Consider the following 16,840-nt stretch of genomic DNA (forward strand, 5'->3'; position numbering starts at 1 on the left):
AAATTTTGGTACATACATTTCTTGCATGATAGACTTTTGATATAGACTTATCACACCCAAAATATTCATTTATCACACCTAAAATAGTCTTTTGACAAACATATTTTCAGCCTGAGAAACTTTTACTATAAACCCATCACACACGAAATATTTACTTTTCACACTTTTTAAGGCTATATTCCTTTATATATTGAATTTGTTGGGTAAGGCATTTATAGAGGTTTTATTAGTCCCTTTAACAGATTTCATAGCATTATTTGCCTTTTTGTTTCAGGGTGATTAGCTCCACTATGTCTTTTTGTCATTGCATATATGTTACAGTCTTTTGTCAGCTGGTGTAAAGATTAGGCATGAATGAAGGAGAAACAACACACTGCGGACATATGAATGCTTTGCTGGTTCTTTATAATATATCTCCAACACTGTGGTCCTCCTTTTTCCATTCTTCTGCTCAGAATTTGGTGGTTCTGTGTAGATAGATAGGACTCTGTTTTTGGATATAAGGGTTGGAGTAGCCTTCCTTGTTCTTTGTCCTCATACACCTCCGAATAAAGAGAAGAAGGACATCGAGGAACAATTCAAAGAATTCCGCTAGGGTGCAAACTGAGAAGCCCACCCAAAGGCCAACCAAACCCCCCATGTTAGAAATTAGGTTGATTTCCTAGAAGAAAGAAACATCCATAATTCTGTTATCAATGGTATAGTTTATTAATTCATTCATTCATTAAAGGCCCGATCCACCCAACTGCTATTTCATTTTTTTCCCCGAGAAATGACCTAATGCCATTTTATGTTTTTTAGACCCTCAGGTTTAAACCCCAAAAAGAGAGTGAAGATCAAATGTTTCAGTGTTCACAAGGGAGAGGAAGGGAGGGAAGAGATCTAGTTGATCAGGAACAAAGCTGAAGGTGGGATTTCTCCTTACTTTGGCTAGATTTAATCTTGTTTCCTGACATTGCTGGGGGGCAGGAAGTGAAGGCAAACATTCTCAATGGGTAAATACAGACAGCATTGAGAACCTGACAAGAGTTCTAACCCATCCACACTCTAAAATAAAAAAAGTTTTATCTACTTTAAAAGCAGCATATCCCTTGAAAATTAGGGGGTGCTGAAATATAAGATTATAAGTTTACTCCCTTATCTGGTTATGGAAGATTAACAAGTATGCACATGTGCAAAATTCCTGTCTTCACAAAATATGGATTTCAGCAACACCCTACATTTATAAACACTAAATAATTTGTATGACTTCAGGCTTAATTTACAAAGCTTTAACACATGAAGTATTTTTATTTTAGCCAGGTGATTGATATTATCACGTATGTTATATTATTTTCATCGAGATTCACCCTCTCTATTTGTCCTGTTTTCTGTTATCATTAAAGTGAACACAAAAGAAAATCCCAAATTTTGGGTTGTCCACAGAACAGTAATAGAGGGGAAATATTCCAATGGGGACACTAGCTCTGGTAACACCATGGGATTCCCTCACTTTGCAGGGATTTCCTCTCCCTTCCTGTATTGGCTATGGGACAAGAAGTGAAGTAAAATCTCCCTAATGGGACACAGATGGCAAAAGAAAAAAACCTGACAGGGGTTAAAACCCTCCCTTGCTCTACACAAAATGAATAAAAGGCTTTGCATTTAGTTCTACTTTAACTGAAATAAATGCAACTTTAAAAAAAAATAAATAAAAGCCCTGCTGCATTGGCTGAAATTCAAGTTGTGGGTGGCCCTGCAATTTAATTTAAATTGACCTAGCTGAGTGCAAAATTATTGGCTGATGAGTGACTGCATAGTATCGACTATTAGATGCAGTCACTGTTCTTCAGCACCAACTTATTCACACAGCCATGGGTGCCACGGCTGCCTTAATATACTAGCCAGTAGTGGAGATTCCTCCATTTATGCTGTTAGCATGGATGGGGGAATCGATTGATTTTTTCTTTTTTTGCCCATGGGCTGAACAAGAGAAAATCAAGCCGTGTATGGTGGCCTTTAAGAGTAACTCCACTTTTGTTGAGAAAAAACATTCCCTTTTGGGTGATGAATGTACATTACACTGCCAGGATTTGAACAAACTTTGTAACAGATACTTACCTTTTGTTGCTCTGAAGAAATAGCTGTTTGGTTGTGTCAACATGCAGAGGGAATCTGAATGGGAGTCACTTCATTATCAAGCAGCTGATGTATTTGTAAGGTTCCAATGAGGAACATTGCAAGGTCTGTTTCCCTTTAGAAGTGATTAACCCTTTGGGAGTATCACACCAAAAATTAAACATTTTGTTGTAGAGGATGCCTAAAATAAGACTTAGTGCAGACTTTTTGGAAAATCAGGGAGCTAATCACACAAGCAGGAACTGATATTTCCGAGGAGCGTTCTGTACAGCAATTTTGTACAGAACGCCTCAAGGTTGCCATATTGTCTTGAATTTTAAAGAAAATTACATGCTGCAGCTTGAAAGGCAAAGGTCATTTTTAATAACATTCCATTACAATATGGCTTGTGTAGCAATTGTATATGCTATATTATTATTATATATTTTTTTAATTTTCTACTTTTTTTTTCATTACCCATTTAGTATCCTTATCCTTAAAGTGATTGTAAACAATAACCTTGTAAAACAACCCATTCAGTTTAAATTAGAAATGAAAGGCAAAACATTTTTATATAGATATAAAAAAACATTCTAAAACACCTTTTTTTCCCCCTTTCCTATGTTCTCAGCTGCATTAAAGCTGGGGGGATGAGAAGCAGCAGCACACTGAGCTTCCCAGTGAATGGCTGTGGGGGGCGGGGAGGGGGGGTCAGGACAAGTCTGATCATTGGAGGAGAGCAGGCTGAGTTCCCAGCACAGCTAGAGAACTGACCACGGTGTGCTCTCCTATTTAGTGTGGTCAGTTTTTAATAGGAAAGCAGAGGGACTAAAAGGAACACCAGAGATTTCACAGAAATTAAGCAATACAAAGATAACAGAATACTTTTTCATACAAGTACATGGTACAACAGACACATATCAGGAATATGAAGTGTTAGGGTAACAAACACTTTGAGTTTTAGTCTTGTGAACTGAGCCCCTTGTACTTTACTCTACTTATAATAATGATAGTTACCGTCATTGAGGGCTCCTCTTCTATCATTTCAAAATTTAGCTGTTTGAAATACACCACAACTTTCACAAAGTTATCTCTGTGGAAACAGATAAGAGGAAAAACCCTTATTCATGGGGACCCTTAAAATGACACCATTTAGTGGCTAATTGAACAGACTAAGGGTCCTTTCACACAGGCGGTCCACTGAGCAGGAAGATGACAGATTCATCTCCGCTCACTGTGTTGAGACGGACCTGTCAGAGCCCCAATCTCCTCTATGGGGAGACCGGATGAAAACGGACATCCAATCCTCCAGACGGATGGAAAATAGGGTCTCCATCTGTTTGGATTTCACAGACAGGATCGGATAGCAGGGGGTGTCAGCGGACATGTCACCGCTGACATCTGCCGCTCCATAGGAGTGAATAGAGGCTCCGATCAGGTCCACCTGAAAAACTAACAGGCAGACCTGATCGGAAAGCCGTTCCATTTGTCCATTTTTCATCCTTCTGTTGAAGGAAATCAATGCATCTCTATGTTAATACAAACGTAAACGGATGATCATCCATTTACATCCACTTCCATCAACCTCTGTTTTTTGGAAATGGAAGCTCTATTTTTCTTCCGTTACGGTCCGTTTTGCATCCGTTTTTGCATTGGTAGTGGATGTAAAAAAAAAAAACTGATGTACAACTGGTGTAGTGAAAACTGATAAGAACCTGATGAGAAACTGATGTAAACTGATCCGTTTTTTCTTTGAAAAAAAACGTGACTGAACTGAAGAAACAAATGGACGCTCATGTGAAAGGACTCTTAAAGTAGTTATAAACCCAATCAAAAAATATACTTTAAAATGTTAATAATAAATGTTCTTTCGATCCTTTTAAAACTGATTAAAAAAATACCTGGTGATCCTGCCATAAAGGTCCTTGTTCAGGCACTTCCTGCCATAGGGTGACACCTGTCTCCCATTGGTGGGCCTACATTATCAACCTATCACATGCACCCTGACAGAGACTGCAAACAGCTGTTCTAACACACTTTACACAGGCATGTTGTCATCCTGTTGCCACCATCTTTAACCTCCCTGGCGGTAATCCCGAGTGTGGCTCGGGGTTAATTTTCAGTACCAAATGCGGTAACCCTGAGCCACACTCAGGATCAAACTGTAGTATCCCTGTACAGCTACTTACCTTGTTCCTACGATACCCTCCCGTTGTGTCCTCTGGCGGATGCCGGCATCAGTCTCCCGGGTTCCCTTCCCTACGGGCGTCGCGATGCAAGGGGTCGGAACCAGGTGGGAAATTCAAAAAGTTCAAAACATAACATACACACAATACATTGTAATCTGTTAGGATTACATTGCTGTATCAAACCATTTTACCTCAGATTTGTCCCTATTTCTTTGTCCAGTGTCCTGCCTGCACTTTTACCGTTCTTTCTGCCTGGAAACTTGAGAACGTCCATGGCATCCAAAAGGCGTCCCTTTAGGTCAAAAGCAGTTTTAGACAAGCTAGAAAACAGCGATAGTGAATTAGAATCACTTGCAGAATTGAGCAATAGTGATTCGTGGGGAAATTCGTCATCAGACACTGAAAGTGACAACAGCGACAATTCTTCTACGACTGAGTTCAGTGATGTGCGAACTTGGTGCTCTATTGACTGTGGTATGGATCAGGCAGTGCCCCCAAGATTCCCATATACTGGAGAATCTCGTATGAAAGTAGACGTTGAACACGACAACCCCTTGACATACTTACAATTATTTCTGACCGATGAGGTTATTGAAAAAATAGTTACGGAGACAAACCGGTACAAAGAGCAACAATTAGCTACTACACATCGGAAGATTCCAAGAAGCAGAAAGTGGGAACCAGTGACCAAAGATGACATTTTGAAATTTCTGGGCCTAATAATACTTCAGGGAGTGGTGGGGAAACCCCTTCAGAAGTGGTATTGGGCAACTAATAAGTTACTTGCCCCCCCCATTCTTTGGCATAGGCATGTCAGAGTACAGATTTTCCCTGATCATAAAATATTTACATTTTGAAAACAAGGAAGAATTTGATGAAACTACTCATCCTGCACCAAAACTAAAGAAAATTTGGGAAGTATCTCAAATGATTCTAAAGAAAGTGATATCAGCATAGATGAAAGTCTAATGCCACATACACACGAGCGGACTTCTCGTCGGACTGAACTCCGAAGGACTTTTCGACGGAGTTCCGATGAAACAGACTTGCCTACACACGATCCCACCAAAGGCTGATCGTTTCGAACGTGATGACGTACGACCGGACTAAAAAAGGAATTAGCTGCCCTTGCGTCGTTTTCGGTCCGTCGGACTAGCATACAGGCGAACGTTTTTTTCGATAGGATTCGAGTCCGTCGGAAAGATTTGAAACATGTTCTATTTCTAAGGTCCGTCAGATTTTTCAACAGAAAAGGTCGGATGAAGCCCACACACGATCGGATTGTCTGACGGATTCATTCCGTTGGACCTTTTCTGAAAGTCCGGTCATGTGTACGCGGCATAATGGCCTACAAGGGAAGGCTCAGCTGGGTACAATACATTGCATCAAAGAGAGCACGATTTGGCATAAAATCCTTCATGCTATGCGAACTGTCAACTGGCTACATTTGGAATTCAGTCATATACACTGGAAAAGGAACAAAATTCAATCCAAAATACAGCAACTATGGAATAGCAACATCTTCTGTTCTTTTACTCATTGAGCCATTGCTAAATCAGGACTATTGCGTAACAACCGACAACTATTATATGTCTCCTAAACTTTATGAGTTTCTTCTGCAAAACAAAACAGATGCCTATGGAACCGCTAGGAACCGGCTAACCGATGTGACATGCCGCCAACGTTTGGCAATAAGAAGCTGAAGACTGGAGAAATGGTTGCCTGGCAGAAAGGCAAAATGATGGCACTGTGATGGTGTGATAAAAAAGATGTGTTCCTGAGTACAGTTCATTACACCTCCATTGTTATGGTATGCAGGAGAGGTGGGAAATAATCATGAAGCCACAAGTAATGATAGACTACAATAACACGATGGGAGGTGTCAACAGAGCTGACCAAGCAATGACATTCTACCCGGCAATGAGGAAACAGCAAAAGGAGTACTACAAGAAGATCTTTAGGCATCTTCTTGAGCAATGCTTGTGGTATGCCTACATTCTGTTCAAAAAGTGACAAGCCTGTGACTTATTCTGACTTGATTTGAAAAGTTGCCGAACGTATCTTTGTGAATCACCAAACACCATCAATGGCTGTGAATAAAGCTGGACATCGTGCTGTTGGCGTTGTCAACCCGGAACGCCTGACTGGTCGTCACTTCATGGACTACATCCCACCAACTGAGAAAAAGTCAGCACCTACAAGAATATGCGTGGTTTGTTGCTCGAAGTGAGATGACAGTGGAAAGAAAATCAGAAAGGAAACCAGGTTCCATTGTCCTGATTGTGATGTCGGACTTTGTGCAATCCCATGTTTCAAAATTTTTCATACCCGGGATGTTTACTAAACCAATATGCAATGTCTAGTATTACAGTGACTAATAATATTGCACCTTTGTTTGGACAAATTTCAGTGGTTTTGGTTGGATTACATTATTGAATAAAATGTATTATTATTATTATATTATTATTTTTTATAATTATTTAATATATTATAATTTATGATTTTGTGTTTCAAACTTCATCATATCCGGGATGTCTACCAGACTCTTGTTTGGACAGATTTAAAGTGGAGTTCTGCTAAACAAAAAAAAAATTAAAAGTCAGCAGCTACAAATACTATTGTAATTACCTGTCCCAGGGTCCAGGGATGCGGGGGAGCGAAGCCCATCTCCCTCTCCTCTCTGCGGCGCCGGAATTGTAAGTGTGGGCGCCCGGCTGTGCACCCACTGTGCATGCGCGAGCCACGCTGTGACTGGCCGGGCAATCATCTGGGACCTGTGATGTGTCCCAGATGATTGCCAAGAGGGAGGGGGAGAGATGTGATCTCCCTTCCGGTGCCGCGGTGCGCCGGGAGGAAGTGGGAGCTGGGACCCCTGAAAAGAGGGTACTGGCTCCCCCCTCCAAAAAAATGACATGCCAAATGTGGCATGTCAGGGGGTCACCCCCCTAAAAGCGGAAGTTCCATTTTTGGGTGGAAGTCCACTTTAAGTGTGTTATTCCTAAGAATTACAGGCTTACAATATAAAACAACAAATTTACATGCAAAACAATGTACCGCTTTAACATTCAAAAATACTGACATAATCAGACCGCCAGGGAGGTTAAGTCCAGCACAATGATGTGCATTCAAAAATGGAGCAAGTGCATGTAGACAGGAAGTGGCTGGAATAGGCTAATAGAGATCAATGCAATGCAAAAAGGGTGACAGTATTTTATGAAAGATAAAGCAATTGTTTTATAATACACACTGCTTTAGTAAACTAAATGTCTTCCGGTTAGCACTTAGATCTTCTTTAAGGTCAAAGTTACTGGTACATGGCCCTCTATTTCCCTATATTTGTAGTCACTTAGGCATCTTAGATGGTCATAGGTTAATAGTGCTGGAGACAAACCTAATGAGTGCTGGGTTGTCAGCGATATCTTTCATCTGTCCTCCCCATTCTCTCAGCTCTTTTGCAAAGTTTTCCTACAAGAAAAAAAACATTTCAGTATTATTGGTGTTCATATTACCTGAACTGCAATAAATTGACATACACATCACAGCTCCTACACAGACAAGGTATGATTAGTACATGCCATCTTACTGTATATAAAGTGTTAGACTTACAATAAAAGCACTGGATGGCCACTGGGACCCTGACACAGTCAGCTCATACATTTCCTCTCTGCAGGAACAATAGGACATGGGATTATTCATTATGGAACTGGTATGTAGACATTGCATTTAAAAGCTTAACATGAAACTCCGCATAGTTGGCAACATTTGGAAATAATTAGAAGGTACACCTTTATAGGCTCAGCAAGAAAAAAAAGATGAAAACATAGGGCTTAAGCAAAAGTGGGTATATATTTATTTATTATAGCCCATCCCTCACCTCTAAGCTGGGCCAGGCTCTAAAGCAGGTAGGCTTATTTGAAAAGCAGAAGAGATATTGCAATAAAAAGCCAGCCTGCTTACAGTTTTTGCTTTTTCATTTTAAATTTTAGTTCTGGATTAGCTCACCTCTAGTAAATCTTGCTAGGTTCAAAAGTAGCAATTACCACCTGTTTCAGGCCAGGTCACTTTATGCGCCCTCAGTCTCCAAGCCCACACACAAAATAGGTGACGTATAAGGGCCTTGTCAGACAGACAATGTATTCCCTCTAAGGAAACCATGGTTTATTTCTTTGGAATTGCCAAATCACAAATTTTAAAGAGACTTGTAGCTCAAATGCCCAGAAATTGAGTTTGTGCGGTGTCATGTTAGCAACAAGCTCACCAGCAACACTCACTCTGCATTCACCTATACTAGCTACAGATACTGAAGGAAAGCACATTGCATCGAAGCACACCAATCTAATGATTTAGCACTAATTTAACTTGTAGCTGTGACAGAAAGTGCTTCTTTGCAAATAATCACCAGCAACAAATTGCTGATAGTAGCAAGCATTACTAATTTGTAGCAGCAATCAATTGCTGCTACAAAATCACCCGTCTGACATAGACCTAAGCATTGTAGTCCAGATGTGGGCAGGCGGGGAGCAGCACTTGTGTTGACTGACTTTTAAACAGCATGGTGGGGGATTAGCAGTTTGAAAGGGCATTAGGCTATCTGAGCCTAAAGCCCCATACACACTATCAGATTTTCTGCTGATTTTTTCCTTCAGATTTACCAAAACCATATAATATGAGGTCAAACCTTAGGAGTTTCAATTTGTATGCAATCAGGCAGGCCCTTGCACTATATGGTTTTGGTAAATCTGAAGACAAAAAATCAGAAGAAAATCTGATAGTGTGTATGGGGCTTAAGTAGCAGTTGAAGATGTGCCAAGTGTCCTGGATTTTGCAGTACAGCCTGTGGAATGCAGACACTGTGGTCCTGCAGGATCAGGAACACTTGCCAACTATATCCCAGTATATATACTAATGGAGTGGTGCACACCCTTTAAAGGGTCAGTCTATTCAAAAGGGATATTGAACCCTGAGGCGGTGATGGGAAAATGTAATATTTCCTTATTAAAATTGTCTCACAAAATCTAAGAATGAATTCTAAGCCTGGTTACCTTAGCTGACTTTATACCAAAGGAATGTCATTACAAACTGACCAAGTCCTTAAAAAGTCATGTTGCTCTCAAGGAGAGCTATTCTGCCACAGTATATCTGCGTGAGCCGGTTGGGAAGCGGTTAAAGCGGAACTTCAGTCATTTTTTCATTTATTAAATCTTCTGCCCTTTTAACTTTGGATAGTAAAACATTTTTTTTTTGCCAGTAAATACCTTATACAGCCCACTTCCTGTTTCTTGTTTTTTAAAAAGCCCAGGCTTATGACATCATGTACAGCTCTCTCTCACTCTTGTGAGAGTTTGCCAGGAAAGGAGGGGGGATGAGTCACAAGAGGGCCAATGAGAGCTGCAGGGCTGGAGGTGTGCCTCTGTGTGTCTGTAAATCCAGGAAGTGAACAGGCAGCAGCTTCAGCTGCCCACAGTTAAAATGGATGCAGCCAGACTCAGTGGAGGGAGATTTCTGCAGCATGTTTGGCAAGTACAGAATCACGGTATATATAAAATAATATGCAAAGTGGTTGGAGGGAAGCTTCAGAATGGCAAAGATGTTTTTATTACAAATTATGTGAGCAGACTGCAGTTCCTCTTTAAGTTCTTTACATTAGCTTGGATTTGGGAGGGGAAGGAGTGGCAGGTTCCTCCCCAAGAGGAGAGCTTACTTTTTTTTTCTCCTCTTTTTTTGTAATGTTTAATTTGTTTTCCCTGTGCCTCTTTCCTCTGATGCTCTATGCCTTTTTTATCAAGGATTTTTCTCTTCCTATGTTGATAACCTGCTGATGGCACTCTTATGGCAATGACAATGAGTATGGTTCCCATCTCAAAAAGTTGTGAGGCATGTCTGAGCCTGTGTGCTTAACCTCAGGGATTACGCCTCACCTGATCCAACTTAACAGATCCCCACAATGCCTTGCTGTTCATGTCAGTAGAGTTCTAATAAATTTCTGATGAAGTGTCCACACCACAAATTGTTACCGAATGTTTATTAAAAAAAATGGAGATCAATAAAAATCATGAAACAGAGAGGAGTATATACTTTCTTTAATTTTTGACTTTCAGGTCTTGATGTTTGTAACTATGCCCCTGGTTGAACACCTAGCTCTACCACAGAGTTCTACAGATCTCTATACTGTCATGTGACTTAGCGGTGTTGTTGACTAAGTGTTTCTGTCTGCTGAAGTCAGCTGGAAGCAGGATGGAAATAGGAGTTTAGTGGGTCATGTGCTCTGTGGCTGCACACTGGCTTCCTCATGGCTCAGCTGTCTACACAGAGCGTACGGAACTAACAAACATCGCTCCCCCAGCACCGGACAGAATAAGGAGAACAAAAACACTCAGTGACTTGTTAACTTTGTGGTTTTCAGGGGCAGACTATTTTCATGATTTTGTGCTATTTAATATGATTTTTCTGGGAGTGCGTGTCACAGCTTTCAAAGTAAATATTCTGAGTGTCACAGTTATCCAACAAAAGTCTCTGTTCACTTTCACCAAGACAAGCCATACACTGAAACACAGACATAAAATATAAAATAAAAATAAAGGGAAATTGTCCTTAAAAAAAAGACAGCTTGTACAGTCCACAAGATTGCTAATTAGATATAGCAACATGTTTCTTCTGATTTTCGAAGTGTTCATGGTAATGTTACTGTAATACAAAGTTCACTCCGGGTAAAGCCATTTAAAAGTGAAGGTTGTGTGTGGGGTGTTGGTCCTCAGTAAGGGTTATGGAGGAGAAAAACTCTGCAATGTCCACTAGAAAAAAGAACATAAGAGAAGAGGGAGAACCAGTCTGGTGTACTAAGTTGACAATATAATTGGATATGTGATGTTTTAACAAAGGTTAAAAAGTTTGGTGGGGCTGCAAATACCCAAAGTTTATGTTAACTTCCAACTAAGCATGTGGTGAATACTCCTGTCTCTACACAGGAAGTTGGTGTCAAGAAATCCCTGTGAAATGTCTGGCACATAGATATGCGCAGGCACATGGTTTGTCTTGAAGAATGGCTAACAGGCACACATGCATGCATGCGAGAGTCCACAATCGTGGATGCGTAAACGCGCAAACACAATTCCTCTTGGTGCCAGATGGGCTATTTAAAGGGAGCACAGTCTCCTATTCTTTGCTGACTGATCTTCAGCTGTGTTCTGTATCCTGATCTGATCCTATATGCTCTTCTTATTGCTGACCTGGCGTGTTCCTTGACTTTGCCTGTGTATCCTGTTCCCATCTTGCTCTGTTCCTGACTCGGTTTATGATTTGGTACCCCGCTGTCCACCTGCTGACGACCCTTGCTTTTCCTGAGACTCCGCTTGTGCCTATGACCCTGGCTTTTGTTAACCTTCGGGTGCCTGCCTGGCTGTCTTCTGTTTGAGCTCTGCACACCGCTGCATGCTCCAGTCTCCAGAGCCTTGACAAGCTGCTGGCTCGGAACCATCAACATCAGGCACTCATGTCCCTCCTGTCCCTCGGCTTCCTCTGTCTCATTCTCAGTGGGGCCAGGACAGGAGATATAAGAGAAGCCGACCTCATCAACTCAGTCTCATATCAAGTACATGATAGTAGGTGTCAGCAACCATAAACCAAACGGAGACAGAAAATGCAGTTAAAATCACACCTTTAATAAAATGGCAAAAAATAACAGTTTAGGAACATAGTCAAGAACTGAAGCCAGGGTTTGTCTGCCAGAGCGGGTAATCAGACCAGCCAGGGTCAGGAAGCCAGAAGTCAGCGTAGTAAGGAGCAAGAACAGGAACAGGTATCAGAAGAGAAGTCAGCCAGGCCAAGTCAAACACAGGAACACACTGGAGATCATAGACCACGCAAGGGCACGGAGGAAATGAGCAAAGCTGTTTAACTAGCAAAAGGGACTGGCTGTAGGCTTGACTAATCAAGCAGGTAATGGTAACCAGGTAATTCACTGTGGAAACAACAAGTAGCTGGTAATTAACTGACAGCTGAGCAGCCTCTGTGCACTGAAAGAAAAGAGCTGCTCGTAACTAGGAGGAGCCCAGCCCTAACAGTAGGCATTTGCACAGCACAACCCCATATCCTCAAAAGGGGCATCAGGATGGTGGGCAGAATTTAATAGAAGGAAAAACCCATCAACTGCTTATATGGCAGAGGCGCCCTTGATAGCATATAGTAGTGTTCATGGAGGCGTCAAAGTCATCACAATTATAAAGCAAGCATTAGTTACGTGTTTCATGGCTGATAAGTCACTTCATCCATTTTATTGGTGTTACACAGTGATTCGCTGCCTCCTGGTTATTGGGCAATAATTGGGCCCGAGGCAGGGAACGGTCTATGAAAGCTCAGTCACAGTGATGGGAGCGAGCAATGAGCAAGCTCCCAGCTCAGAAACCTCAGCCATCCATGGACACAAAAGTGCTGCACCAGTGGCACAAACTTCCCTTCTCCTTTTGACTTTCTCACTGCTACTATCAGCTGCTGGAAGAGAAGAAAGGAGGAGGACAACTGTGTAAGCTAAAAGTTATGACCTTAGGTTTGTAAAAGACTTCGGGCTGGAGCTGATCACCAAACACCAGTGCTAGAGATATGTAATTATTCCCGCGCTATCAAGTGTGTAACAAACTGGACTAGTGGGAAAAGCTGCCTGCACCGAATCGGTTACAAACCAGACCCTGTGGGTAAATAATGGTATAAGTAGGTGGTGCTGCGCTAATCCTAAATAAACTAACTAAAAATTAATTTTGTATTCTGTGACGTGCGTTGTCATGTGCATCAAAAAAATATATAGTGTGACGCTGAAATTTTGGCTGCACTGCTGCACATTGTCACTTTATGTGTTGCATGTTTGTTACACAGTGTAATTCACTTTTTTATTGTGAGATGCACCTTATTAATAGTTGACACTTCCACATTACCGTTATTTATTCTTATGTATATGAGGAGATTCATTTATTTATTATGTTATTACTGATGATTATTTTTCACTTTTATGATTTATTGCCGTGTGAGTGTATAGTCCTACAGGGCTGATGTTATTAATCACCACAGTGAAATATATATTTTTTTGATGCACATTACAACGCACGTCACAGAATAAAAAATTAATTTTTAGTTAGTTTATTTAGGATTAGCGCAGCACCACTTACTTATACCAAACACCAGTGCTGTCACGTGGGAGAAAGAGCTCATAGAACTCACAAGGAGAAAGAGCCATTATAGGAACACCATTTAGTTCAGAAAATATGGTATCACAAATCCACTCAATCTAGTAAAGCAGGCAGTCAAAGTTTAACGCCAATGCGCAAACACCAGTTCCGCCCTCAACCAGAGAACGAAACTGAAACAACGCAAATGCGCAGATGGACCCTAACAATCCCTCAGCGCAAGCGGCCAGCCGAAAACAAGGATCCATCTCCTTGTAGATATTCAGCAGACCATCAGTGCCAATTAACACTCACCTTTACCATACATTATACCTCATTTATACAAAAATCCTCAATACCCATCAGATAGAGGGGAAAGGAAATGGATCTCCCAGGCGCCTCCACCTCAACTCCACCACCATGGTTGGGCTATAAAAGGAGCTGATATAGCTCCTCAGCCCCCAGATGTTTGCCATGCCAGGGGGGACCTCTCATTACTTACCAGATATTGATCACGATCCTGCATGCCCAACCCTTTACACCGATCCAGACTATAGAGAAAATTGGGTAAACCATAATTAATTATAAATAGAAATATTGTCCCTTTTGAATCAGGACATGTCCATCAAAAACATCCATCTCTCCCATCTCCTCCTTTCAATTAAAAACTATATATTTTATATGTACATTACAATTCTAGTTATACACGCCATCTCAATTTCCATGCATGGATATAGACAGACAGATAGGAAAATCTCATTGGAACAGAAACAGCATCTATCAATGTTCCTATTCATATAGAGCAGAAGAGAACAGGGAGGCAGTTATCATAAAAATGGCCTGTAACTTAATGAGTCATTAAGGATAGGTGCCCGAACGGCATTTAACTTGAAAATCCATTTTGCTTCATGTTGAAGCAATTTCTGGTCAATATTTCTTCCATGTGGGTCCTCCCTGATCCTTTCAAGGACCGTGAAACAGACCATTGAAGTATCGTTCTTGTGTTTCAACGTGACATGCCGACCTATAGGTGAATATAACAGATTTTTTCTAATATAATAAATGTGGTCGTATACTCGCCTCCAGAAATTTCTGAAGGTTTTTCCGACGTAAAACAAACCACATTTACAAAATACAATACAGAAAAACACCTTTGGTCTGGCAGTCAGCGTGAAATTTCATGTTATACAGCTCTCTATTTGGTAAGACATATGAAGAGCCCTCTAACATCCAATCACAGTTATTGCATTTGTACATTCCTGGTATTTCTTCTAGAATTTCCGTGGACTCCTGAAAGTGGCTGTGTACTAGCTTATCCTTTAAAGATCGACATTTCTTATATGTGACTTGTGGGTGATCGCTAACATACTTGTTTACAATATGATCACCTGTCAGGAGGTGCCAATGCCTCCCAATTGTTTGTCGTATCATCTCATGATTACTGGAATATGTTATTATCCTTTTTTTTTTCTTCTTTTTTTCTTACCTTGATATAAGTCATGTAACCATTTTTAATGATATCTATCTCTTCCCATTTCTCCAAACTAAGGTTTTCTTGTTACAAGTCAAATAATTGGTTCTGAAAAAAGCAGAAATGTGAAACGCGTCAACCGTCCTTTTGACATTTGTTGTAACTATTATTGTTGAACCTTATGAGAATAGCTCCATTGTTTTTATAGTTTTTAAACTATAAAATAGTATTAAAATAAATTGATTGAAAATTATAATTAAGTGTAGGAACTCCTCTATGGTACTGTGATAATCCGTCATGTTGGTTCTTTGTTTATAAAATTCTATATAGGATGAGGTACCCCCATAGCCGATCTGTTCACTTTACATATATCGCTAATCTGGGCAGAAGAGGCCCATATTTTGGCTAAGGGTTTTTTTCCACCAAAACGTACAAATTTTGGATTGGAGAGGAGAATTTGTTATATATTGTATTATTCTGTAATTTCTAAAACATTTGTTTCTGGTTGTCATATATATCTCTAGGTGCAAGCTAATATGACGGATTATAAGGGATCAGAGTGGGATGGACTAATGTCTAAAATCCATTAGGAGTGTGGAGATGATCATGGCATTGAACTAGAAATTGAGGTATTAATAACTAAATTAAGGCAGGCTTTAGAAAGAAAAATTGAATTTATTTTGGCAGGTAAAATTTCTGGAAAGATACGTAAAGGAGGGTTTTAATCCACAGGGTCTAAGGATCCAGGTATTTCCTGACCTCTGGGACACCAAGAATGAGTTTAAATTACAATGGGAAGCAAATTTACAAGATTGTACAGTAAAAATTATGAACTCCCTAATTGAACACTATAATAGGGACATTAGAGATCTTGATATTGAAATCACTGAATTTCAAAAACAAAATATGTCTCTATGTGCTCATCCAAAATTATTAGAAAAGAACAAATTACTAAAAGAGTATCTAGAGAACTATAACAATCTATAACAATAGATTTGATCTATAAGAAGGATATAAATTTATTCAAGACAAGATGGCATTTAACGGAAAATACGCATTTAAATGGCCACAACAGGGAGGTAGAAATGGGAGAAACAATCAAGGAGGCAATAAAAATAAACATACAAGTGATGGGGATATGAGAGATGGGACCGATTCAGATTCTTCCCCTGTTTTATATTCTTCACGTCTTTCCCAATGGTAGTGGTAGGGATAAGAAAATCAAAGCACATCTATATGATAGAAGCTATGACCCACATATTTGTACGGATAATATTGTGGGGGATGAACCACTTAATGGTGAGGTTCAAACTATGAGAGGAGCCTAGGGGTCTGAGGTATTGACTGGAGGCAATAGGACACTGATGTCTCCATCGTCATCTACCTACATGCATCCTAATACTCCGTGGAATCTGGGAACAATTCCAAAAACTGGCAAGGACAAGGATTTTAAATTATTTCCCCGACCCAAGATCCACCAAACAGACAAATGGCCCCCCACAAACTAGACAGGTATGCATACAAAACCAAATAGAGAATCAGCTGCAGGTAATTAACTTGTCAACTAAGGTTCTGTCTAAAGTTGAATTAGAAGTGCTCGGTTTGGGTCTCAGTTTCTGTCCGGCTGCCCATACGGACAGTTTTGAGGTGGTCAAGGATCTAAACCTCTTTGCTAGACTTCTAACCTACAAATATATGTTTGATGAGGAAAGGAAGAAGAAGAAACATGAGTCTTTAGAACGTGAACAGTGGAAGGGATTCACAGTCAGAGACTTCATGGCCCTGAAGGACCTGATGAACCTACTGGATGAGAACGAGGATCATTTGGGTGGATCTGCTGAGGAGGGTCCTCCGACATGTTCGGGGGTTTCTCCTCGAGCAGTTCCCCCCAATGAGATCCCAAAATTCCGTAAAAAATCTACTAATTTCCC

At 40.5% G+C, this 16,840-nt stretch overlaps 1 protein-coding gene across 1 annotated transcript in view; it reads right to left on the bottom strand.

Moving 5' to 3' along the window:
- Positions 1 to 206: 206 nt before the first annotated feature.
- LOC141108372 (epithelial sodium channel subunit gamma-2-like) overlaps positions 207 to 16,840 on the bottom strand; it is an 82,782-nt gene continuing 66,148 nt past the window's right edge. The window contains exons 8-11 of the mRNA XM_073599933.1: positions 7,893 to 7,950; positions 7,678 to 7,751; positions 3,115 to 3,190; positions 207 to 661 (exon numbers count right to left, since the gene is read on the bottom strand). Of these exons, the coding sequence (XP_073456034.1) occupies positions 452 to 661; positions 3,115 to 3,190; positions 7,678 to 7,751; positions 7,893 to 7,950 (418 nt within the window). The 3' untranslated portion in view covers positions 207 to 451. The remainder of the gene's footprint in view (positions 662 to 3,114; positions 3,191 to 7,677; positions 7,752 to 7,892; positions 7,951 to 16,840) is intronic.

The sequence above is a fragment of the Aquarana catesbeiana genome, linkage group LG09, assembly GCF_042186555.1.
Source record: "Aquarana catesbeiana isolate 2022-GZ linkage group LG09, ASM4218655v1, whole genome shotgun sequence".
Classification (NCBI taxonomy): domain Eukaryota; kingdom Metazoa; phylum Chordata; class Amphibia; order Anura; family Ranidae; genus Aquarana; species Aquarana catesbeiana.